Source organism: Myotis daubentonii, chromosome 8 (genome assembly GCF_963259705.1).
Source record: "Myotis daubentonii chromosome 8, mMyoDau2.1, whole genome shotgun sequence".
In the NCBI taxonomy this organism is placed as follows: domain Eukaryota; kingdom Metazoa; phylum Chordata; class Mammalia; order Chiroptera; family Vespertilionidae; genus Myotis; species Myotis daubentonii.
Genome location: NC_081847.1, coordinates 13,351,886 through 13,378,339, shown reverse-complemented (window position 1 = coordinate 13,378,339; position 26,454 = coordinate 13,351,886). Strand labels below are relative to the sequence as shown.

Here is a 26,454-nt window from a genome sequence, read left to right as displayed (position 1 = left end):
AATTCCTTATGACCATGATGGAGAAGTCCCTTTTAACTATTTTTGGACTGTAACTAGTGCCCCTTTGTAAACTGTTTATTACCTGCTCAGCACAATATAAGTACAGAAATTGAAAATAAGTTCTCAGAAAGTTTTCTAGCAAAACGATATTGCCACATTTTATTGTATTTTAACAAAAGTACCAGTGTGGTTCTAACTGGTTTGGCTCAGTGGTTAGAGTGTCGGCCTGTGGATTGAAGGGTCCCGGGTTCGATTCTGATCAAGGGCATGTACCTTGGTTCCAGACTCAATCCCCAGTAGGGGGTGTGCAGGAGGCAGCTGATCGATGTTTCTAAGTCTCTATTCCTCTCCCATCCTCTCTGTAAAATCAATAATATCTATATATATATATCTACATATATCTATATATATATGTATATATATTTTAAAAGCTTCCTATTAATATTTAAATATATATATATACATATATATATATATATATATATATATATATATATATATATATATATATATATATATATATATATCTTTTAAAAAGGTTGCTAGTTCAAATGCCGGTCAGGGCACATGGCCAGATTGCAGGCTCGATCCCTGGTAAGGGGCATGCAGGAAGCAGCCAATAGATGTTTCACTCTCAAGTTTATGTTACTTTCTCTTTCTCCCTTCCTCTCTCACTAAAAAAATCAATTAAAAAATATTTTGTTAATCCTCACGGGAGGATATTTTTTCCATTGATTTTTAGAGAGCATGGAAGGGAAGATGGGGCGGGGGTGAGGGGGTGGGGCTGGGGGAGGGAGAGACAGAGCGAGAGAGAGAGCGAGAGCAAGAGAGAGAGAGAGAGAGAGACATACATCTATATGAGAGACATAGATTGGTTGCCTCCCGCAAGCACCCCAACTGGGGCTGGGGATCGAATCTGCAACCCAGGTACATGCTCTTGACCAGGAATTAACCCGAAACCCTTCCATGTACAGGCTGATGCTCTAACCACTGAGAACACTGGTCAGGGCAATAACAAAAATATATATATTTAAATATATTTTTATTGATTTCAGAGAGGAAGGGAGAGGGAGAGAGAAATAGAAACATCAATGATGAGAGAGAATCATTGATCGGCTGCTTCCTGCACACCCTACACTGGAGATTGAGCCCGAAACCTGGCGATTTCCTGACATGAACGGACCTGTGACCTCCTGGTTCATAGGTCTACACTCAATCACTGAACCATGCCGGCCGGGCTACATATATTTTTTAATAAAAAAATATTTTTAAAAAATGGCAACAGCCAAAATAAATAAATAAATAAAAATAAAAAATGACAACAGCCAACACAACAATAGCTGTCTGATGTGAATGCCATGTCTTTTTCTTTTTTTTTGAATGCCATGTCTTGAACCATAAATATATAAGTCATATAATAGAGTTGCTTCTTATTGGTCACATCCCATTATAAGGTTGTATCTGATTGGTTAATTCTTGGTACCAGAAATCATTATATACAAGTATAGGCACCTAACTTTTTTAAAAAAGTCACTTTGGAGCAAAAAGGGTAGGTAACTACTCCTATTTTTTGTAAATAAGTCAAAATTATACCTTTTTTTTGTCAGATTGGCCAAAATACATTTTTTGGTGTGCCACAGAATTTTAGTAATTAGTTTATGTGTGCCATGAGATGAAAAAAGTTGAAAATCACTGATCTAGGAAATAACACTCAATAAAGTGGCAGTAGATGTTCCTTATTCACAAGACTGCATCTAAAACCAGGGTATGAAACTTGCCACCATCATAACCACCATTAAAAGAGATCTGAGGCTATAATTTTTTTTTTAAAAAAGGAAAGTAACAAGTGTTGGCAAGGATGTGAAGAAATTGGAACCTTAATACCTTACTAATGGGAATGTAAAATGGTGCAGCCATTGTGGAAAACAGTTTGATGATTCTTCAAAAAGGTAAACGTAGAATTTTCATCTTTCCCAGCAATTTCACTCTTAGGCATATACCAAAGGAATTGAAAAGAAGGAATCAAATATATCCTTGTGTGTCGATGTTCATTGCAGCAGTATTCACAATAGCCAAAAGGTGGAAACAACCCAAATGTTCATCAACAGAAAAATGAATAAACAAAATATGGTATAGACCTACAACAAAACATTATTCAGCTATAATGAAGTCCTGATACATGCTTCCATATGGATGATCCTTGAAAGCAGTATGCTAAGTGAAATAAGCCAAATACAAAAGGACTAATGTTGTATATTGCAACATATACGAAATATTTAGAATAGGCAAATTCATAGAGACAGTAAGTAGAGCAGAAGTTGCCGACTAGGGAGAGAGAATGGGAAGTTATTGCTTAATGGGTGCAGAGTTTCTGTTTGAGCCCATAAAAAGCTTTAGTGATGATTACACAACACTGTTAATTTCATTAAATGGGTAAAAAAAGACAATTGAACATACTTTGTTGTACAACTACAACTCTGTTGCAAGTAGAAAGTGTTGATATGGAAGGAGCAAACGTCTATGAAGGAGGATGGGCAATGCAAGAGGGCTTCATATAGGAGGTGATGTTTAGGGAAAGTTGTCTAGAGGAAGTAATCACAAGCTGCATTTAAGAGTAATATTTCCACAAGCAGAAATGAGAGAAGTTTCTAGAAAGCCTGCGCCCCACTTTCTTAATGACCCTGGCGCCCCTGCCTAGATTATTGTCTTGGCTCTGTTATTAACTGTCTCTGTGACCTTCCGACCCCTCTGTGCCTCAGTGTTCCCATCTGTAAAAAGGTGATAGTCATTTTACTTCTGTGAGGGTTACTGTGAGGATTAAACTAATTAATACATGTAAAAGAACTTAGCAGTATTTGGCACATAGTAAACATTCTATAAGTGTTAGCTATTTTTATTTCTTTTTTATGAAAACGTTTATTGTGGAAAGTCTAAGAAAATAAAAATCACTTGTAATTCTACCGCCCAGAGAAAATCGCTGCTAACCGTTTATTGTATTATCTTCCAGTTTTATGTACATAAATATACACATACAGAGCTTATCCACGCACCTCGTTAGACTTTCTCGCCCCTCGCACTCTGTCTGCTTTTTGAGCTCCGAGACAATGGAATTTGACGGAGGCAAAGCCCGCCCCTTGATTGTGTCACTAGAAGCCACGCCCCACACTAGCGCATGCGCAGTCTACGGGCGCCGTGGTTAGTCGAGGGCTTCTTCAGAACGGAAGTGACGTAACAGTGACGAGGGGACGGTCGCGGAAAAGTTCGGGCTGTCGCGTGCCGTGGGCTGGTTTCCGACAGTGACCGCGGCGGCAGCATGCTGGACGAGCTGGGTTTCATCGGGACCATCGGCGAGGATGACGAGGTGCCTGTGGAGCCCGAGTCTGACTCCGGAGACGAGGAGGAGGAGGTAGGTATGAGCCGATCGGGGGTCGGGGCGCAGCGGCGGACGGTCAGGTTTCCTTGACTCGGTTCCCTTCCCTCTGATTCCTCGGTTCTGTTCCCAAATCCTCAGCATTCCCCAGCCAACCCGGCATGTGTCCTTCAGCGAAGGGTCTCACCGGGACCCCCAGCTCTTCCTCAGTTTGCTCGTCACTAGCGTTTCCTCGCCGCCGCACGGTGCCGTGCCATTCCGTGTCGCCTTGGCGAGCTCGGTACCCACTCGCCGGACGGATACTTCATCCAGGCCGTGTAATAGGGATCCAGAGGCGAAACAAGCCCTGGTTTCTGCTCAAGGAGCTGCGGTCATGCATTCGTTCGCGATGACAGTATTCAGTCAATACTTACATTTGTTACACGTACTGTTGAGCATGTGGGACATAGCCATGAACAGTTAGAAAGGGATCAGTGTCATGAAAGAGTGCTCGCCCTTCAGAGTTCCAGCCGGGGTGTTTCCCCCCTGCGACCTCATCTATCTGTCTGCTGACACCTCCATTGGGGCGTCCTATGGCCGCCACAAAATTCAACTGCTCCAAAGCTTTGTAGATTTCTCTCTTGTTGGGTACTCCCATTTTCTTCTTCCTTTTCTAGTGTTCTCTCATCGCAGTCCCATAGTCACACTTTTTCTTCCTCTTCTCAGGGGCCCATTGTGCTGGGCAGAAAGCAGAAAGCCTTGCAGAAGAACCGCAGCGCTGATTTCAACCCTGACTTCATTTTCACTGAGAAGGAGGGAATGTACGATGGCAGCTGGGCCATGGCCGATGTTATGAGCCAGCTCAAGAAGAAGGTACTGATAGGCAGTCCGGCTGTTAAGAGTTCTACCCTGAGCTCACTGCCATCTGCTTACATGCAGCAGATATTGGAACTTTTTTGGAACTATGTGGTATAGTTGTTGTTTTGTTGTTGTTGTTTTTATTGATTTCAGGGAGGAAGGGAGAGGGAGAGGGAGATAAAAACATCAATGATGAGAGGGAATCATTTCTTGGCTGCCTCCTGCACGCCCCCTACTGGGACTGAGCCCAGACATGTGCCTTGACTGGAATTGAACCTGGGACCCTTCAGTCTCCAGGCGGATGCTCTATCCACTGAGCCAAACCAGCTAGGTCTGTGGTGTAATTTTGGTGGGATAGGAAGTGATGATAAATTACCCACATTCTTAATTAAAACCAAGCAAGTGCCAAATGTTGCAAATGAATTTTTTGCAGACTTTCGTTACAAACACATTCATTGATCGCCAGACAATATTTTAAAGTATCAATAGTATTTTATTGCCTTCCTTAAAATGTCCATAACAGCTTTTCCTGGAGGAGGGGTTGGTGTTCTCAAACTAACTTCAGTATATATAATAAGATAGACCCTTCTTTCTTGACTTTATAGACATTAAAATGTGGGGTGGAAAAGTCTTCGAGGAAACATGATAATACCATTTAATAGTCTAGAAATACCAAGCATTACATATACCATAAATTACTTGCCTTTAAAAAAAATGGACAGAGCTGTGTTAAAAATGGTCTCGTTTTTAGGTGTTCACTCCTTGTTTTGAATATTAGAAAGAAACCTTTATAACAAAGAACAATCTAGCAGGTGCCCTTGGTAGCGATATTTTAATAGCTAGACTCTGTTCCATAGATACTGTCATTCTCTCTCACTTGCCAGGTAATCTCATGTGGCCTCATGTTTAGGGTCCCTGGTCCCCACACAGCATAGCTAAAGGTCCCACAAATGTCCTTGTCATCTGCTTATTTGCCAAGATCTCATGCTTCTCTTTGAGTTTGGTTAACAAGCTAGAAGATGCATGAAAATTATTTTATATTTCATGCACTTCAAAGAGAAATATTGCCTGCTCAGAGCAGTTTTTTTTGTTTGTTTGTTTGTTTTTTATTGATTTTTTTACAGACAGGAAGGGAGAGGGATAGAGAGAGTCAGAAACATAGATCAGCCGCCTCCTGCACACTCCCTACTGGGGATGTGCCCGCAACCAAGGTACATGCCCTTGACCGGAATCGAACCTGGGACCCTTGAGTCCGCAGGCCGAGGCTCTGTCCACTGAGCCAAACCGGTTAGGGCATCAGAGCAGTTTAATCGGGCTCTGCTGTCCTCGTTCTGATTGAAATAAAACAGCATTGCCTTTTCAAGGTCCTCTTGAGGTGTTTGGTTTTTGTTTTGTTTTTTCTATTCATATGGATCCAATGAAATTAAAGACTGCGCCTTATAAAGCTTACAGTCTATCAGTGTAGAAAATAACTAGACAAATAATTACACAGTTAACTGTAGTGCCATAGCAGTTTAGGGAGCTTTGAGCATAAAGAGGGCCTGCCATTACTTACCCTTTCTAAAGTTTTATTACTATCCAGCATTACCTGAATTAGCTCAGAGTTCAACATTTTTAAAAAAATATATATTTTATTGATTTTTTACAGAGAGAAAGGGAGAGAGATAGTTAGAAACATCGATGAGAGAGAAACATCGATCAGCTGCCTCCTGCACATCTCCTACTGGGGATGTGCCCGCAACCCAGGTACATGCCCTTGACCAGAATCGAACCTGGGACCCTTCAGTCTGCAGGCCGACGCTCCATCCGCTGAGCCAAACCGTTTTCGGCCAGAGTTCAACATTTTAATTAATAGGCTAATTTATGTCTGATTGGTAAGTTTTTCTGAGTAATATTCAGATATAATGTGACATCTCTTAGTAATTGTATTATTCTGAATAGTAAACACCTTCTAAAATGTGAATGTTCTTACTGGTTCCAGGTAATTTAAAGTTTTTCATGAGTAGACCACTTATTTAATGTTTTGGGCTATGAACAATCTATGGATTGATTAATGTATCTAAGGACAGACAGCCTTTTTGTATATTAATATCTGAGATCGGACCCTGAGAGAAACCTTGCTTCGTCTCTTTCCCATATGTATATTCTTTTCATCTCTGTATTTTTATCTGCAGAGGGCAGCCACTACATTAGATGAGAAGATTGAGAAAGTTCGAAAGAAAAGGAAAACAGAGGTGAGAAAGCAAAGCAGTTACTTCTCTTCGCAGTTAAGCCCACAGCTGTAGCCTCGACACCTCCCCACTGTTTCTCTCCAAGCCTCCGTGGAAGTGCGCTGGTGCAGGCAGGCTTCTCCGTGTGTCCACTGTTAATATTCATTAAAAATCCTCGTAGCAGAATGGTGCTGTGCGTAGGTTCTGGACTTCCTGAAGTTTGTAGTTGCCTGACTTCATTATAATTGTTTTTCCTCCCAGGACAAAGAAGCCAAGTCTGGGAAGACAGAGAAGGAGAAAGAGGCAAAGGAGGGCTCTGAACCGGAGGAGCAGGAAGACCCTGAAGGGCAAGACGAGGAAGGCTCAGGAGATGGAGACTCAGAGACCGACTACTCCTCAGCCGATGAGAATATCCTCACCAAAGCAGGTAGGCGACACCCTGTTGCTGTCAGAAACAGGAACAGGACATTGGAAAGTGTCCGCCTTTACTTGTAGGATTTGCTGTGCTCTTTCATGCAGTTAAATTTAACATCTCCATGTTGAACTCCTTTCTGTAAGCTTCCCTTTTTTCTTGGGATTTTGTTAGGGTTGCACCTAGTAGGCAGAATTTACTCTTTTCCTCATCTCCAGCCTCACACAGCTGCCAGCTCCTCTGACTCGAACTTGTTGGGGTGCTGTGGCCCCCACATCACTCATCAGATGGGTCCAACCACGTAATGGCTACTCCATAAATATTTCTTGCAGAAATGAGAGCTAAAGCATCATAGTATAGCATAGAGGTTGAGAACCTGGTCTCTGGAACTTGGTGAGTTTGTTTCCTGTCTACACTGCCTCACAATGACCTCATCTTTGAAATAAGGCTAATGACAGCCACACTCTGAAGCAAGCTGTCCACAGAAAGCACTTAGGACAGTATCTAGCAGATTGTAAATGCTCAGTAGGGAAAAGCCCTGATTATCAGCTATATTTTTCTCCATAGACACACTCAAAGTAAAGGAGCGGAAGAAGAAAAAGAAGAAAGGACAAGTGAGTGTGGGCTTGGAAAACAGTATGCAGCTTGTTTTTGCATCCTAAAAGGATTTTAAGGTCAGTTTGTTTTCTTTGCCTTTTTTTTTTTTTGCTGAATTCTCATTCTGTTCTTGGTTTTCTGGTGTAGGAAGCAGGAGGATTTTTTGAAGATGCATCTCAGTATGATGAAAACCTCTCATTCCAGGACATGAACCTTTCCCGCCCTCTTCTGAAGGTAGTGGCTTCTTTTTACAACTGTGTAGTCATCCTGTGACTCGGCTTCCTAAGCTGGGCTCTTTGCTTCCCTAAACTCTCTTATCCACACGGCTGCCAGGCAACCCTCTTCAAGGGAAAGTTCATCTTGGCCTATAAGGCCCAGCCCCTTCTGGGCCCCTATGATGCTGTCTCTTGGCACTCTTTCTGCTCTGGCCATACTGTCTTCCTCGCTGGTCTTCAAACAGGTCATGCATCTTCGTCCTCGGGGCCTTTGCACTGGCTCTTCATCCTGCCAGGAAGATTCTTTCACAAATCTGTTTTCATTGCTCCTTGCCTCTTTCAGGGTTCCACTCAGTAACCACTGCTCAATGAGACCTTCCCTGACAATACTCTGTAAATTGCACTCATTCCCTCCCCCCTGCCTTCCCCAGCCACCTTTCTCCATAGCATTTATCTCCATATGACATGTGTTTGTTTTGTTCTGTTTTTTCTATCCTATATAATAAAGAGCTAATATGCAAATGGTCATCATGCCCTCGTGTCCTTGCTCCAGGGCCAAGGGACCTGAGGCTGCACCCCCCTGCCCTGGCACTGGGCTGGGGACCTGAGGCTGCGCCCCCCCACCCAGTGGGGCTTGTCGGGGGTGGGGCCGGCCGGGTCTGGGTCTTGAGAGATTTCGAGGCGTGCGCGGGTGGGCGGGGACTTGACTCTGGGTCCTGCGGCGCGCCCCAGACTCTGACAGGAAGGAGATTTTCATATACATTTTACTAATTTTCTTTTATCTCTGACACTTCTATTATAGAGAAAGGGCAAATAGCAATATTAAAATATTTCCTCTGATTGCCTTTTAATGTGCACGAATTTCATGCACCAGGCCACTAGTCAGATTATAAGATTCCTGAGGGCAAAGTTTTTGTTTCTTTTGTTTACTGTTATATTCTCAAGTGCCTAGAACAGTGCCTCACACACAAGAGGTACAATAAATGCTGTGGATTGAATGACTGGAATGGACTAAGATACCACTTGTTTGGAAACATGCCTTGTTTGTTTCATGCTGAGACTCTCCCTACCCCTCTGTCTAACTCTCTTTTTCCTTCAGGCCATTACAGCCATGAACTTTAAGCAGCCCACCCCGATCCAGAAGGCGTGCATACCTGTGGGACTGCTGGGGAAGGACATCTGTGCCTGTGCAGCCACTGGGACAGGTAAAAAGGATAGGGACTTGGGGAGGGGGGAGGCAGAAGGAGGAGGTTCAACCTAGAACAGGCTCTAAGTTGACTGACCAAAAGGCCACTTTGGTAAATACATAGATATAAATTTGATTTTTGTTAACCCTCACCTGAGGGAAAGAGAAAGAGACAGAGAGAGAGAGAGAAACACCAAAGTGAGAGCAACACATTGATTGGTTGCCTCCCACATATGCCCCATTAGTGTGCAGGCTGACATTCTAACTACAGAGGACACTGGTCAGTGCCACAAATATAATTTTTAATGCAATAACATTACATATTTTGTTTAGTAGCTCCCTTAGGAAAAAAAACTTACTATAGCCCTGGCTGGGCATCGTCAAAGGGGTTTCCAGTTTGATTCCTGGTCAAGGGCACATGCCTGGGTTGTGGGCTAGATCCCCAGTAGGGGGTGTGCAAGAGGCAGCAGATCAATGTTTCACTCTCATATCAATGTTTCTCTCTCTTTCTTTCTTTTCCTCTCTCTAAAAATCAATAAAAAAAATATAACACAAATAACTTATTGTATATTTTCCTATTTCTTTAAAAACTCTTTGCTTTTTCAAAATGGTTGCATAGTATCTTATTACATGACTGTTTTTTACTATATAATTAACTGCACTAATATACAATATTGCATTGAGCATCCGTTTTACAAAAACTTTCCTCCTATGAAGAGGCCTGTCGTGGAAGAGACAGGCGGTCATAGTCAGGGCGATACCCTGATTGAATTAAACGAGGAGGACCTTCACTAGACCCCCTGCAACCTGTGACCCATAACTATCGCACATATTTCTGTGCTCAGGCGAAAACGTAAACCTTGAAGGGACTGAACCTCTTCTCTTTGCTTTCTTCCTGCCCTTGTCTCCAGGTAAAACTGCTGCCTTCGCACTGCCCGTCTTGGAGCGTCTAATCTACAAACCCCGCCAGGCTCCAGTAACCCGCGTGCTCGTGCTGGTTCCCACCCGAGAACTGGGCATCCAGGTACACTCGGTCACCAAGCAGCTGGCCCAGTTCTGCAACATTACCACCTGCCTAGCTGTGGGTGAGTATCTGGCCGAAGGCTGCCAGCCCCGAGAGACCGTGACATAGTGGAGGATGGATTCGCCCCACCCTCTGAGGTTGACGGATGCCAAGAAAGCCTTTATGTGATTGAATCCACTTAAATAGTGGACAATGTGTTTTTATAGTAGGTAGTGGGAGGTGGGGAGAGGGTTTGTTCGAGACTTAACCAGTCTTGCAGAATGAAATTTTAAAATTATGGGGAAAATTTTTTCTTGGTACTAAATAAGTTTACGATACAATTTCTGCTTTCCATGAATAACGAATCAAATATTGTTTGGGGCAGAATTTTTCTTTTTTTTTTTTTTTTTTTTTTTAATTAAATCTTTATTGTTCAGATTATTACATTTGTTCCTCTTTTTTTCCCCCCCATAACTCCCCTCCTCCCAGTTCCCGCCCCACCCTCCGCCCTCACTCCCCACCCACTGTCCTCATCCATAGGTGCACGATTTTTGTCCAGTCTCTTCCCACATCTCCCACACCCCTTTCCCCCCCAAGAATAGTCAGTCCATTCCCTTTCTATGTCCCTGATTCTATTATAATCAACAGTTCATTCTGTTCATCAGATTATTTATTCACTTGATTCTTAGATTCACTTGTTGATAGATGCATATTTGTTGTTCATAATTTGTATCTTTACCTTTTTCTTCCTCTTCCTCTTCTTAAAGGAAACCTTTCAGCATTTCATATAATCCTGGTTTGGTGGTGATGAACTCCTTTAGATTTTCCTTATCTGTGAAGCTCTTTATCTGACCTTCAATTCTGAATGATAGCTTTGCTGGATAAAGTAATCTTGGTTGTAGGTTCTTGGTATTCATCACTTTGAATATTTCTTGCCACTCCCTTCTGGCCTGCAAAGTTTCTGTTGAGAAATCAGCTGACAGTCGTATGGGTATTCCCTTGTAGGTAACTGAGTTTCTTTCTCTTGCTGTTTTTAAGATTCTCTCTTTATCTTTTGCTCTTGGCATTTTAATTATGATGTGTCTTGGTGTGGTCCTCTTTGGATTCCTTTCGTTTGGGGTTCTCCGCACTTCTTGGACCTGTAAGTCCATTTCTTTTACCAGGTGGGGGAAGTTTTCTGTCATTATTTCTTCAAATAGGTTTTCAATATCTTGCTCTCTCTCATCTTCTGGCACCCCTATAATTCTGATGTTGGTACGCTTGAAGCTGTCCCACAGGCTCCTTACACTATCCTCGCATTTTTGGATTCTTTTTTCATTTTGCTTTTCCGGTTTGATGTTTTTTGCTTCCTCGCATTTCAAATCATTGACTTGATTCTTGCGCTCCTCTGGTCTGCTGTCGGGAGTCTGTATAATATTCGTTATTTCAGTCCGTGTATGCTTAATTTCTAGTTGGTTCCCCAATATAAGATCGAGGGTCTTATTAGTTTTCGTGTAGATCTCATTAAGTTTATCGGCAGCTTCTAAACAGTTCTTGAGAGACCTTAAAAGTGTGGTTCTGAACTCTATTTCTTCCATTGACAATTTTGTCCTGTTTCTTTGTCTCCGCATTTTGTTATGTTTCCTTGGTGCACCCCCTAGTGGTCTTTGTTCGCAGTCTTATAGTTAAATCTTGATTGTTGTGGCTAATTCCAGGGAGGGTTTGACCTCCAGGCCAAGTGGCTGAGAATCAGCTGTGTCAGCAGTGAGAGAACTTCTGTACTCTAGGGAGGTGCTATCTAGCCTTTGCCTGAGGCTATCCAGCAAATGCCTCTATGCAGGGCTTGGGCGGGGCGGGTCGCACAGGATCAACAGGGTGGGCCAGAGAGAGCAGTTATGGCGGCTCTCAGTCCTGTCCCCAGGGGCTCTGCCTCTCTGAGTCCCAGCACCCGCTGCAAAGCTGGGAGAGAAAGCTGCACTCGCTCTGACCGAAGCCAGACAGTCCCGCTTCTCCCGTTTGAGTCTGGGTCCCTAAAGACTCGCCCGGATCTGGAGCTCAGAGTCTGCGATTCCCTCCCTATTGAAAACGCCAAATGTGCCCTCCGCCGCCAGCCCGCTCCGCGCACTCCGCACCTCAGAATTTGACTTCAGCACTGCGCCTCCTCTGAGTGTCCGTGTGCGTTTCTCTTTCCTCCTAGTTGTAGGACTTCCACTCAGCCAGCGTTCCTGTGGTTCTGGGTGATGTCCCTTCCGTTTTTTGGTTTCACTTTTGAAGTAGTTGTTCAAAGCAGCAAACTCCAGCGTTAACCTATGCCGCCATCTTGGTTCTCCCCCAGAATTTTTCTGATGATGTTATATGATACTGTTTTCTAACCTTCATTTTACCCCCCGTATGCCATGCTGCTTCTCTTAATCCTTAGATGCCTGGATCTGAAGTTCCTTTGTGTCATCATCTTTTTTGATTTTTTGCATTTAACAGAGTTGTAGTTAAAAAATCTGTCTCTCCAAACAGATTGTAAAAGCCACACATGTGGGGCATTTGTCAGTTGTATTCTCTGCTGTTTCTTCTGCATCTGGCATGAGACCTGGCAGGTGGCAGGGCTCAGTCAGTAGTGGTGAATGACTGAACTGGCTGCCTGGTGGGGCTTTTTTCTTCGCAGGTGGTCTGGACGTGAAGTCTCAGGAAGCTGCTCTTCGGGCAGCGCCTGACATCCTCATTGCCACCCCAGGCCGGCTCATCGATCACCTCCACAACTGCCCTTCCTTCCACCTGAGTAGCATTGAGGTGCTCATCCTGGATGAGGCCGACAGGTACTCACCTGGGATCCCATGGGCCACAGCCCTGGATAGGAACTTGCCACCCTGGATTATTCTACAGTAGAGGCTGGTGCATGAAATTCATGCACGGATAGGGTCCCTAGGCCTGGTCAGCGATCAGGGCCGATCTGTGGGGCAGTCGGGGACGCTCTGCTGGCACCCACCTTGGCTGGCCTGGCTTGGCCTGCTCGTTGTCCCCGCCCCCTGCTGCTGTCACCAGTTGCCTCAATTTGCGGGCTGACCAGTGTGGCGATTGGCGGGCCCCCGCTGGTACCTGTGTTGGCTGACCTGGGGCCTGTGGCCTGGGGGCAGCTCCTGTGTTGAGTGTCTGCCCCCTGGTGGTCAGTGAGCATCCTAGTGACTGGTTGTTCCATTGTTTGGTCGATTTGCATATTAGGCTTTTATTATATAGGATGGCTCTCACCAGTTCAGCTGCTCACGTTTGTGCCTGTGTCCATCCTTAGCCCAGATTATTCTGCTCTCTTTCTCCTTCTGTAAAGTGCTGGTTGAAAGGGACGGTAGATCAAATCCTGGCTCTGCCACTTCCTGAGATTTGGGGACGTCTTTTAGATTATCAAAGCAAAACCTTTCCCTGTTTGTAAGTGGGAGATAAGAACAGCACCAATCTTGTGGTGTTGAGGATTCAAGGAGTAAGTTGGGATAAGTGCCAGTGCATAGTGAGGACTCCACAAACAGCCTCTCTTAGTGTGATGTGGGGCTCACTCCATCCCTCCTTCTCCCTCTTTCCCTCCTTCCTTCCTCTCATATGTGTCCCATCTGCTCACCTCTTTCCTCCATAACTGAACAGAATAAAGTCTTAATGATCCTAGACTAATGAAGGAGGTGGGGTAGGGGAAGGAGGCAACAGAAAACCCTAAAGCCTGTTCAAGTTTACTCTCAAATTGCAGCATCTCCAACTGAACAGGTCTTTAACCAAGCTCTGATCTGTATGCCCCTCGTCTCTCTTCCCATCTCATGATCAGCAATGTAGTCCTATTTGTTGTTCTGGCCAAAATTATTTTTTTAAAAAAAAATTTTTATTGATTTTTTACAGAGAGAAAGGGAGAGGGATAGAGAGCTAGAAACATCGATGAGAGAGAAACAACATCGATCAGCTGCCTCAGGCACACCCCCCCACTGGGTATATGCCCGCAACCAAAGTACATGCCCTTGACCGGAATCGAACCCGGGACCCCTCAGTCTGCAGGCCGACGCTCTATCCACTGAGCCAAACCGGTCAGGGACTGGCCAAAATTCTTAACGTCATTTGTGTCTCCTCATTTTCACACCGCACAAAACATCCATAAATCCTGTCAGCACTTGCCCACTTTGGGGTTTCTGCATTTGCTGTTTCATCAGCTTGGAATGACTTTCTTTTTCCTCGGGTTTCTGCTCCAGTTGTCACTTATCTGAGAAAAGGTCCTGCCCCCACCTCATCCTCCCCTTCCTGCCTTACGATCTCCAATCTCTGAGGTCTCGCTAGCCTCTCTGACCTACCTCCCTTATGGTTACCTGAATGCTGGTGTGGTGGTTGTGTCCCACCTCTCCTCTAGCACATCATTTCATAAAGGGCCGGCTTGGTGTTGCTTGCTGCCGCATCCCAGTGCTACATCTGGAATCCAGTAGATGCTCAGTGAGTGTTGAATAATTGACTGACTGATAGAGCAAATGAACCATTCTTGAGGCCTGAAGGAAGTAAAGGAGATTGTTCTCAGGCAAGGGAACATGATCTGATTCAGGTTTTAAAGGGGAAGGAAATTGTATTCTTCAAACACGTCAGCATCTTAAAAGACTGGGAAAGGATATGGAAGTTTTAGATTGAAGTGTCTAAGGAGACATGACAAATAAATGTAATATCTGATTCTCAACTGAGCCTGACCTGGAGGGAGAAGTACTGTAAAGAACTGCATCAGTTGAAAAAAACCTGAAGTCAAGGTAATCTCACAGATTACTATTACCTACAAAGAGAAAAAGTTTCCTTTATCAGTGGCAAAACCTGGCAGACATCTCCTTAACCAAGTGTTAAAACTGATGATCTTTATCTCTTGATGGACTGGGAGTGAGGTGCACATCCGCACCCCTACACATTCTTTCTGCAATGATTTACTGAATACAGTCCCTGGGAAATAGACAAATACAGAGTGTGGAATAGGCTGAGAGGATTCTTCTAGATTAAGGGAGACTAAAGAGACTTGCCAACCAAATGCAACATAGGAACTTTGGTTTCTAGACTAAATAACAAGACAGCTACAAAATGATATTTGGGAACAGCTAGGAAAATTTGGATATGGACTATACTTTCATGGGTATAATAATGACATTGTGATTACATAGAAGGTCATTGTTCTTAAGAAATGTGTGCTGAAATTTTAGGCATAAAGTGTCCTGATATCTACAACTTACTTGCAAATAGTTCAGCCAGGAAAAAAAAAAATAGATTAAGCAAATGTGGCCAAATGATAATTCTTAGTGAATCTTGTTAATACTAATAAAATAAGTAAATAAAGGCACCTGAAGCAAAACCAATGACAACATCAAAATATGGCGTCTGATGTTTTCTGTCTCTCGACGGAAGCGAGCTTAGTCCATTTCTCTTGATTCCTCCCCTTCCCTGCTCACCAGGATGCTGGACGAGTACTTTGAGGAGCAGATGAAGGAGATCATCCGAATGTGTTCCCATCACCGCCAGACTATGCTCTTCTCGGCCACAATGACGGATGAGGTGGGCTGTGGGGGATCTCCTCGGTGGGGTGTGTGGAGAAGACAGTTCAGAGAACCCTGGTCTGGGCTGGGGGTGGGTACCCCCCCTTTCTGCCCCGTGGTAGGCTGGTGAGCATCCCTATCTTTGTGCCTGGCAGGTCAAAGATCTGGCTTCTGTCTCTCTGAAGAACCCTGTCCGGATATTTGTGAACAGCAACACGGATGTGGCCCCCTTCCTGCGACAGGAGTTCATCCGGATCCGGCCAAATCGGGAAGGGGACCGGGAAGCCATTGTGGCAGGTGCAAGCCCAGGGTGGGACTGGGCAGGTGGGGTGCTCGACTCCCATGACCTCAGGAGTGCCATACTGGAGCCTCCTCCATCCAGCCTCCCCTAATCCAGTGTGTGGTGCTGCCATTCCTTCACTCCATCACTTTCGATATGTTTTTCCTCCCTTATCCCTTGGTAATCCACTCTCCACCTACAGATCATGTAAAATGATGTTTACAAATGAGCACTTGCCTATTACTTCCTTATTTAAAGCCCGCTGGTGTCTTCCATTGCTCTTAGACTAAAATCCACGCTCCCTAGCGAGTTCTGCAAGCCCTCTGGGTCTGGCCCCTGCCTGCTTTGTTGCCTTTGCTCCGGCCTTGTTGCCTGGCACTCGGCCACACTCACCTGCTTTAGCTTTCTCAAACCCACAAGCTTGTCCTCCTTGGGGCCTTTACGTTTGCTCTCTCCTCTGCCTGGAGTCTTCCTCCTAATCTTCTCATGGATGATCCTGCCTTGTCATTCAGCTTGAGAGGAACCAGTGCTGAAGCTACCTCCCCATCCTCCCTTCACTTTCTCAAGGGCAGGACTCGCTTTTCTGTCTCAGCCCTGGAATTTGAGCTTCGCACGGGTAGGAACCTCGCCTGTCTGTCTCCCTGATGCCAGGCAGAGCACTACTTCGCAGGCGAGGAGGGAGCATGTTTCGGAGATGGCTGCTGGTTCACTCTTCTCTCCCTGCCAGCTCTGTTGACAAGGACCTTCACCGACCATGTGATGCTGTTCACCCAGACCAAGAAGCAGGCCCACCGCATGCACATCCTCTTGGGTCTCATGGGACTGCAGGTGGGCGAGCTCCACGGCAACCTGTCACAGACGCAGCGGCTGGAATCCCTCCGGTAAACTTGGGGTTAGGGTTGGCTCCTATCCACCATTCTTGGGCAGGTCAGAGAGGCTCTCTAACTCATACGAGGGAAAATACCACCCAGAAGCTGTGTTGGAATACTAGCAGGGACGCAGGTAGCACAGTTTCCCTGGAAGGTCATGTCTTAGATACACTCAGAACTAACTCCATAGTCTCACAGAAGAGGTAACTCATGCCCCAGGGCTTGTGTATGGGAGCTGCTGAGTGGGCCATGGAAAGAGATTCTGACTCGGGACGGTTCAGCATACTTTGGCATACGTTTTTGTCTACAGCTGCTCCAGAGCAGTGGACAAACCCGAGTCTCATGGAAGGAAATTTGGAATCAAAGTTTGTCTCCATTTCTTGACCATTTACTTTGCCAGGCCTGTGCTGTGTGCTTTTCCGTGTGATTCATTTAATTCTCACAGAATGGAGTCCGCTTGGGGGGCAAGGAGGAACCCTTTAGAGCTCTCCCACCTATCCCTATTCATCATAGATGGCTGAGAGTGGCTTTCTAAAGAAAAGCTATTTTGAATGCTGAGACATTTGCATATGCTACTTCCTATATAGGATAGCTCTGTGGTTCCCAAACTTCCATATGTATAGGAATTACTGTGTAAGGGGATATACACAAAATGACATTTGCTCCACTTTATGGATTGTTTAAGGGGGAGTGTAAATGTGGATGGGCTGACACTTAGGCTCTGTCCCCACTGTGATAGTCTGTACTCTGCTGCTTGACTCCAAATGGAATTGTGTTCTTTCTGCTGGCTCAGGATCCTGCATAGCAGTATTGAGGATGGGAATCTGAATAAACATCTCTTTGTGGCTATTTCCAGGCGCTTTAAGGATGAACAGATTGACATTCTTGTGGCCACAGATGTGGCAGCCCGTGGACTTGACATCGAGGGGGTTAAAACGGTGAGCAGGCCCTGGCTGGTTTGGCTTAGTGGGTAGAGTGTCAACCTGCAGACTGAAGGGCTGTAGGTTCAATTCTGGTCAAGGGCATGTACCTTGGTTGCAGGCTCAATCCCCAGCCTGGTTGGGGCAAGTGCAGGAGGCAACCAGTCGATGTGTCTCTCTCACATCAATGTTTCTCTCTGTGTCTCTCCCCCTCACTTCCACTCTCTCTGAAAAGTCAATGGCAATATATTTTTGAGTGAGGATTAAAAAATTCAAACACACACACACACACACAAACACAAAACAAAACAAAAATAACGGTGAACAGGCTCCATCTTCCTTGAACTTTGGGTGGGAGTCCTTTTGCCTCCTTGTGTTCCAACTGTTTCCCAACTCCCACATATGAATGATGGTCAGCTTTGACCTTCCAGGTAATCAACTTCACGATGCCCAATACCATCAAGCATTACGTCCACCGGGTGGGAAGAACAGCACGTGCTGGCAAGGCTGGGCGTTCGGTCTCCCTGGTGGGAGAAGAAGAGCGGAAGATGTTGAAGGAGATTGTGAAGGCTGCCAAAGCTCCTGTGAAGGCCCGGATACTTCCCCAAGGTGAGCAGACACCACTGCAGCAGCTCAGGGCAGTTTGGATAGGTGAGGCAGGGGCAGAAGATAATGGGTGAGAGCAGGAGCTTTGCAGTCAGGAGCCAAGTTTGAATCTTGCTGAGTAACTCTGGGCAGGTCTTACCTCTCCTCTCTGGGCTTCAGTCTTTGTGTGTAAAGGAGACTCATGATAGACTTATGCCTCAAGTGCCTTATTCATAGGTATTTTACATCCTTTGGGAAGAAAGTTCTCTCTTAGGGCAAAATCCCCATTGATTCCCTCCTGTCCCCTAGTCCTTGAGGGGCAAAAGGTGAGGAGATCAGCATTCATTCTTTTGGATATCTTTCATTCTTTATGTTCTCATTCAAAGGAGTCTTTTAAAGCACATCCTTTTTAAACATTTTTTTTTTCAGTTATAAAAATAATAAGTATTCAGTGTTGGGACTTAGTAAATAAAATAAGAGCTAAAATGTAATTGTATGTTAAGGAACTCACCACTGCTAGTATTTAGATACATATCCTTTTTTCCTTTCATATATGTCTATTTTTTTCCATTTAATTCATTCAGCCAGCAAATAATTATTGAGTACTACTGTATATGCCTGGTGCTATTTATTCTATTCTAGGTTTTGGGGATACAGCAGGAAACAAAACAGCTGATCCTATGGTGGGGAAAGACATAAAAAAGCTAATAGAAGATGTGATTTAGAACTGCAGGAGGAGAGGTGCCTACTTTAGGAAAGCCTCTGAGCAGGTGGCATTTGAGACGAGTCCTGGACGACAAGAATGAGGTGGCCCTAAGTGGTCCGGGGACAGAGTGTGCCAAGCAGAGAACACCAGGGCAAGGCCTCTGAGGCGGGAGCAAACTTGGGAGTGCGAGTAAAAGGGAAGAAAGGCCAGAGGGTCCGAGGCACGGTGAGCAAGGTGGAGTAGAAGGCCAGAGAGGTCGGCAGGGGCCATGCTTAGAAGCTTAGAGCTTATTTTAAAAGCAACAGGAAACCTTCAGGCAGGGTTGGAGGGCTGTTAAGCAGAGAAGTCACACACAAAAAACCACAATTTTCTAAGTCACTACATACATACCTACTTTCCTTTCATCAGCTACATAGGCTTCACTCTTATTTAAAAAAAATTTTTGTTCTGTTCCCTCAAGATGTCATCTTGAAATTTCGGGACAAAATTGAGAAAATGGAGAAAGATATATATGCAGTTCTGCAGCTGGAGGCTGAGGAGAAAGAGATGCAACAGTCGGAAGCCCAGGTGAGGAGGGCTCTGGTTCCCAGGGTCACTCGGTAAGCACACCGCATTAGACCCTCTGAAATCCTTTGTCTGCAAACAGATCATCAGAGTCCCAAGCATTTTCGGCAATGGCTTCCTGCGACTGCTACATTATATATTGTCAGATGTAGGTTCCATGGCAGGTACTCTTTTGCTGTCCCCCCCAGATCAACACAGCAAAGCGGCTCCTGGAAAAGGGGAAGGAGGCACAGAACCACGAGCCTGAGAGGAGCTGGTTCCAGACCAAAGAAGAGAGGAAGAAGGAAAAAAGTATGTCGGGAGGTTCCTCAGAAGCTAAACATAGAATTCATAGGACCCAGCAATTCCACTCCTTGATCTAACCCCAAAGAACTGAAAATAGGGACTCAAATGGATACTTACATGCCAGAGTTCATTGAAGCAGTACTCACTGTAGTCAAAGGGTGGAAGCAACCCATGTCCATCAACAGATGAATGGAGACACAAAGTGTGTATACATACCATGGAATAGTCTTCATCAATAATTAAGTTCTGGTGCATATTGTTAAGGATGAATATTGAAAACCTGTTGAGTGAACTAATCCAGACACAAAAGGACAAATATTTATGATTCTGCTTATATGAAGTACCTAATCATGCAAAGTCATAGACACAGAAAGTAGAATAGAGATTACTAGGGGGTAGGGGAGGGAGTTTTTCTTAAGCAGTCTTTTTTGTTTTTTATATAATATATTTTTATTGATTTCAGAGAGGAAAGGAGAGGGCAAGAAAGATGGAAACATTAATGATGGGAGAGAATCATTGATCAGCTGCCTCCTGCACGCCCCACACTGGGGATCCAGCTCGCAACTCGGGCATGTGCCCTTGACTGGAATCGAACTTGAGACCCTTCAGTCCACAGGCTGATGCTCTATCCACTGAGCAAAACCGGCTAGGGCAGTTATTTACTTATTTATTTTAATTTTTAATCCTCACCCGAGGATATTTTTCCATTGAATTTTAGAGAAAGGGAAGGAGAGAAATTGATGTGAGAGAAACACATCGACTGGTTGCCTCCTGCACAAGCCCAGGCCCTGCAGGGAGGAGCCTGCAACCCAGGTACTTGCCCTTGACTGGAATCGAACCTGGGACCCTTTGGTCCATAGGCAGACACTCTGTCCACTGAACCAAACTGGCTAGTGTGTGAGGGAGTTATTAATGGTTACAGAGCTTCTGTTTGGGATGATGAAAAAGTTGTAGAAACAGAAAATGGTGATTGTTGTACAATATTGTGAATATAATTGGTGCTACTAAATTGTACACTTAAGAATGAAAATGGTACATTTTTTTAAAATCCTTACCCGAGGATATTTTTTCCATTGATCCTTAGAGAGAGTGGAAGGGAGGGAGGAGGGGAAGAGAGAAGAGAGAGAGAGAGAGAGAGAGAGAGAGAGAGAGAGAGAGAGAGAGAGAGAGACATGGATATGAGAGAGACACATCGACTGGTTGCCTCCCTCATGCATCACAACTGGGACCTGGGATTTAACCTGTAACTGAGGTATGTGCCCTTGACCAGGTATCAAATCTGCAATGCTTTGGTGCATGGGCTGATGCTCTAACCTCTGAGCAAACCAGCCAGGACAAAATGGCAAATTTTATGTTACATATTTTGTCACAAGAGGCAGGAAAATATTTTTAGATATTCCCTGCCTTTCTCTATTTTTAACAATCACAAATGAATTTACATTGTTCTACACCTTGCTTTTTTCAATTTTATAGCTTGGAGATGATTTTATATAAGCATATGGATAGCTACCTTTTCTTTTTAAATATGGCTGTGTGATCTTCCATCAAATGGGTTGATTATAATTTATTTAATTAGTCCCTGTTGAGGGACATTGGGGTTGTTTCTAATCATTTGCTATTATTAACAATTCATGTAGTGAATAACTTTGTCCAGATTCCTTTGCACAATTAAGCAAATATATTTGATTTGTGGATAAAGTCCTTAAAGTAGAATTGTAGGTCAGAGGTTATATGTATTTATTATTTTTTTAGGGATTGCAAAATTACCTTCCAAAAAGATTATATCAGCAATTTAAGAAAGACTGCCTATATATGATGGGACAGAAAATTAGGGTGTATCTATGTTAAATTTTGTTAAAAATCTATATATTGCCCTAGTTGGTTTGGCTCAATGGATATAGTGTTGGCCTGCGGACTGAAGGGTCCCAGGTTTGATTCTGGCCAAGGGCACATGCCTGGGTTGCGGGCTCGATCCCCAGTAGAGGGTATGCAGGAGGCAGCCAATCAGTGATTCTCTCTCATCATTGATGTTTCTATTTCTCCTTCTCCCTTCCTCTCTAAAATCAATAAAATATATATATATTTTTAAATCTATATATATAAAAGCCTAAGCGACCGGATGATCGGCCTACCGGCCAGTAGCTACAATGTGCACTGACCACCAGGGGGCAGATCTCAACACAGGAGCTGCCCCCGGTGGTCAGTGCACTCCCACAGTGGAAGTGCTACTGGCGAGCCCAGCTGTGGCAGCACAAGCCTCCCCTGCGGACACTCTCCCTGTGCACCTGAGCTGCGGTGGCGGCAGGCACAGCGGGGGCAGGATGAGCAGGAGCGGTGCCCCGCCTGGGCTCAGGCTCCTCCCCAGCCGCCTGCCGCTTTGCACACTACTTCGTGCTGTGCAGGATTGACGTGGACAGTGGACTGGAGCCCGACAAGCTGGTGGGTAAGGCCAGGCTGTGGCAGTGCAGAGGTCCACTGATCGCCGCAGGCCAGGCCGAGGGACCCCGCCAGTGCACGAATCCATGCACCGGGCCTCTAGTAGAGTTATAATTATTCAGGGACATAAGTGAACTAAATTCTTATCTTTCACATCAAGAGGTAGATCAGGGGTCCTCAAACTACGGCCCGCGGGCTACATGCAAATACAAATATTGTATTTGTTCCCGTTTTGTTTTTTTTCTTCAAAATAAGATATGTGCAGTGTGCATAGGAATTTGTTCATATTTTTTTTTAAACTATAGTCCGGCCCTCCAACAGTCTGAGGGACAGTGAACTGGCCCCCTGTTTAAAAAGTTTGAGGACCCCTGAGGTAGGTAGATAATGGAAGTCTCAAATGGATGAATTGAGAAATAGTGGAACAAGCATGCTATTTAGTGAGATGGGGTCATCACCAAGAAAGTGAGTGATTGATGATTCTCATTTTAAGCCCTTGTGTACCAATTTAAAATCTGTGTACTTGTTAATATAAGTTTTTTTTTTTTTAAATGTTTTGATTTCAGTGAGAGGAAGGTACGGGGAGAGGGATAGAAACATCAATGATGAGAAAGAATCATTGATCGCCTACCTCCTGCACGCCCCCTCCTGGGGATGGAGCCCACAACCATGACCTTCTAGTTCATAGATTGACACTCAACCACCGAGCCATACCAGCCTGGCTGTAAGTTTAAAGGAAGTTATAAAACTACTTGAAATCTCATGCTCTCTTCTCATCCCAGTTGCTAAGGCTCTACAGGAGTTTGACTTGGCCTTAAGAGGAAAGAAGAAGAGGAAGAAGTTTATGAAGGACGCCAAGAATAAAGGGGAGATGACAGTGAGTGGCCTCCCCTTTGGAGTTGGGTCCCTGCACAGTGCAATGAGTCAGGGCTGCCTGACTCACATGTCATCCTCTTGAATCCAGCTTTAAAATAAAACTGTTCCATACTCACATGTCACCGTCTCTCTAGGCAGAGGAGAGGTCCCAATTCGAAATCCTCAAGGCACAGATGTTTGCTGAGCGGCTGGCCAAAAGGAATCGCAGAGCCAAGCGAGCGCGAGCAATGCCTGAGGAGGAGCCAGCAAGAGGCCCTGGTAGGCATATGGGGAGCCTACCGGGGCTGGAAAGAAGGTTCTCCCTGTAACCTGTGCTTATAGTCAGGGAGAATATTAGAGGGATGGTGATAAGAGCCCACATTTCTTGAGTAATGAATATATACTAGTGTATACAGCTATACCTTTATTGGCTCCAAGTGGTGCAGTGACCTGTGGTTAGTGGGAATACCTAGGATTTGAAACCAGGCCTTTAGGAATCTGGAGCCTAAGTCCTTACCAGTTACCACATGGAGGAGCAGGTCAGGGTCAAATGAAGTGAAGGTGGTCTTTGGCCCATTTCACTTTGGACTACATAAATATTCTTTGGAGTGCTTCCTTCACACCTGGTACTTCTGATTCCTTATCCCTTTTCTGCCAGGATCTGATGTTTCACCTTCATGTCAATAAATCATTAGTCCAGAGCATCCACTGAACTTGGGACCATTACCCTGAGCTTAAGGGAATTTAGGAGCCTGGGTTTAAGAGGACATATCTAACCCATTCTCTCTCTGCACAGCCAAGAAGCAAAAGCAGGTGAAGAAATCTGTATTTGATGAAGAACTCACCAACACGAGCAAGAAGGCCCTGAAACAGTATCGAGCTGGGTAGGGTTTTAAGTCATCATGGAGCTCTTGGTATTTTGATGAAAGCTCTCTCTCCTTCCCCACTCCCACTTCTCATATACCTATAGCTTTATAATATATACTAGGGGCCCGGTGCACGAAATTCGTGCACTGGGTGTGTGTGTGTGGGGGCGGGGGGGGGGAGTGTCCCTCAGCCCAGCCTGCTCCCTCTCACATACTGGGAGCCCTCAGGCGTTGACCCCCATCACCCTCCAATCGCAGGATCGCCCCTTGCCCAGGCCTGACGCCTCTGACAGAGGCATCAGGCCTGGGCAGGGGACCCTCATTTTCCCCTATCACTGGTTCTGCCCCCAGCCCAGGCCTGATGCCTCTGGCCCAGGCATCAGGCCTGGGCAGGGGACCCCCCCAGACCCCTCCAATGGCTGGCTCTGCCCCTTGCCCAGGCCTGATGCCTCGGCCAGAGGCGTAGGCCCCCATCACCCTCCGATCACCTGATCGGCCCCTTGCCCAGGCCTGACGCCTCCGCCAGAGGTGTCAGGCTTGGACAGGGGATCCCCATCTCCCCCCAATCACTGGCTCTGGCCCCCGCCCAGGCCTGAGGCCTCTGGCCCAGGAATCATGCCTGGGCAGGGGACCCCCATCTCCCTCTGATCGCTTGCTCCACCCCCCGCCCAAGCCTGACGCCTCTGACCCAGGCTTCAGGCCTGGGCAAGGGGACCATCATATCCCCCCAATCCCCGGCTCCGCCCCCCACCCAGCCCTGATGCCTCGGCCAGAGGAGTTGACCCTCATCACCCTCCAATCACCAATCACCGGATCGGCCCCTTGACCAGGCCTGAGGCCTCCAGCAGAGGTGTCAGGCCTGGGCAGGGGACCCCCAGCTCCCCACAGTTGCAGGCTCCACCCCTGCCCAGGCCTAATGCCTCTGGCCTAGGCGTCCGGCCCGGGCAGCGGGGACCCACAGCTGCAGCGGCCCTGCGATTGTGGGCTTCGCTTTAGGCCCAGGCAAGGGACCCCCTAGCTCCCGGGACTGCCAGCTTCGACCGTGCCCAGCTCCCATCGCTGGCTCCACCCCTACTTCCTGCTATCACTGGCCAGGGCGGCAAAGGCACCTGATTCTCCGATCATGGCTGGGGGGCAGGGCAAAGGCGGCCCCAGGGCCGCCTTTGTCCTTCCCCCCAGCTCTTAGCTCCCCCCTGGGTTTCCGATCACTGTCAGTGGCAGGGGGCTTCTTCCTGCTTTCCCTTTCGCCTCCCTGCATTGTGCCTACATATGCAAATTAACCGCCATCTTGTTGGCAGTTAACTGCCAATCTTAGTTGGCAGTTAATTTGCATATAGCCCTGATTAGCCAATGAAAAGGGTAGCGTCGTACGCCAATTACCATTTTTCTCTTTTATTAGTGTAGATTTCAGGGGCTTCTGTCTGACTTCCCAGGGTGAGAACATGAAGAAAGAGGTGTGGAAGCTCTTTTGCCTTGGCGATAAAGTGGCACATTTTTGGTTCAGAAATAGAGCTTCTCAGGAGAGTGATAAATAGAACCCCAAAGGATCCTTGGTTTGCTCTTGGGAATGTGTTGTTCATCCCTCCTCTTCCGAATTCCCCAGGCCTGGGTTGGGATGGGGTTAGATTTACGCTTCCCAAGTAGTTTTATTATATACACCTTTCTCCCTCAGCCCAGTCTGCACCCTCTCCAATCTGGTACATCCCTCACAATCTGGGACTGCTAGCTCCCAACTGCTCGCCTGCCTGCCTGCCTGATTGGCCCTAACCGCTTCTGCCTGCCAGTCTGGTCACCCCGTAACCACTCCCCTGCCAGCCTGATTGATGCCTAACTACTCCCCTGCCAGCCCGATCGCCCCCAACTATCCTCACCTGCTGGCCCAATTGCCCCCAACTTCCCTCCCCTGCTAGCCTGGTCGCCCCTAACTGCCCTCCCCTGCAGGCCCGGTCTCCCCCAACTGCCCTCTCCTGCTGGCCATCTTGTGACCCCATGTGGGTGTCCATCTTGTGCAAGGATGTGACAGTCAATTTGCATATTACCTCTTTATTATATAGGATGAGAAGGAAGGGTAGAGCCTCTTCCAGTTTTATTTTAAAGCTGGACTCTGACTTGCACAAACCCATATTATCAGGTAGAAACACACACAGGCTGAGAACCTCAGGACCTGAAAATGATGCATGTGTTGATCCTGCTGCTATGTGTGGGAGCTGGGTGCAGTGGGGGTGAGACCACCCGCTTTTCCAACAGTTTGCCATTTCAGCATCATGTCTTCTCTCTCACCTACAGCCCCTCTTTTGAAGAAAGGAAACAGTTAGGCTTGTCACACCAGAGACGAGGAGGAAACTTTAAATCTAAATCCAGGTAATGTTTGCAGTTTTGGAGGACCAAAGGTTACAACTATTTGGGATTAGAGAAGAAACCTTTCATGGGAAAGGAGCTCCTCCTTCCTCTTTCTGGCCTTCGAGGGGTTGGTCCTTTACTCTGATTTTTTAAAATTTAAATGTATTAGAGGTAGCATTGGTTAATGATGTTTTAGGATACCATTCTATGATACATTTTCTGTATATTGTATTTTTGCTCACCATCCAAAGTCTAGTCTCTTTCCATGATCCCTTCTGGTTTTCTTAATAGGTACAAGAGGAGGAAGTAGCCTTGGTGGCCTGAAGAAGTTCATGGGATGGCCCTTCGATCCCTTCCTTATGGGAAGTCATCCTGGTTTGATCTTTTCTCCATTTGTAAAAAAAATTCTTAAAACTTTAAAAA

The 26,454-nt window shown here is 45.8% G+C and overlaps 1 protein-coding gene and 1 long non-coding RNA gene across 3 annotated transcripts in view; one reads left to right on the top strand and one right to left on the bottom strand.

The window, feature by feature from the left end:
- The window catches only part of LOC132239271 (uncharacterized), a 6,195-nt gene extending 2,965 nt beyond the window's left edge, over positions 1–3,230 (bottom strand). Inside the window, exon 1 of the long non-coding RNA XR_009454015.1 lies at positions 3,051–3,230. This is a non-coding gene — a long non-coding RNA (uncharacterized LOC132239271). The remainder of the gene's footprint in view (positions 1–3,050) is intronic.
- DDX27 (DEAD-box helicase 27) lies at positions 3,230–26,454 on the top strand. Of its 2 annotated transcripts, none has more exons than XM_059705349.1 (21): positions 3,230–3,406; positions 4,076–4,222; positions 6,382–6,441; positions 6,679–6,844; positions 7,397–7,443; positions 7,574–7,660; positions 8,741–8,846; positions 9,739–9,912; positions 12,469–12,619; positions 15,248–15,347; positions 15,484–15,625; positions 16,336–16,489; positions 17,334–17,415; positions 17,829–18,006; positions 19,149–19,255; positions 19,441–19,543; positions 22,753–22,847; positions 22,981–23,104; positions 23,622–23,709; positions 25,978–26,052; positions 26,323–26,454. In XM_059705349.1, the coding sequence occupies exons 1-21, from the start codon at positions 3,314–3,316 to the stop codon at positions 26,339–26,341; spliced, it is 2,298 nt and encodes a 765-aa protein (XP_059561332.1). In that variant the 5' UTR covers positions 3,230–3,313; the 3' UTR covers positions 26,342–26,454. The 2 variants fall into 2 exon arrangements, with proteins under 2 accessions (XP_059561332.1, XP_059561333.1); XM_059705350.1 differs by having other exon boundaries at positions 7,397–7,447; positions 7,581–7,660.

What these genes read in the sequence shown, in the direction of transcription:
- DDX27 (XM_059705349.1), top strand. Translation starts at nt 3,314, where the DNA reads ATGCTGGACGAGCTGGGTTTCATCGGGACCATCGGCGAGGATGACGAG. An exon ending in ATCCTGGATGAGGCCGACAG is followed by an intron (nt 12,620 to 15,247) that starts GTACTCACCTGG and finishes CCTGCTCACCAG; the next exon opens with GATGCTGGACGAGTACTTTG. An exon ending in CCGGGAAGCCATTGTGGCAG is followed by an intron (nt 15,626 to 16,335) that starts GTGCAAGCCCAG and finishes TCTCCCTGCCAG; the next exon opens with CTCTGTTGACAAGGACCTTC.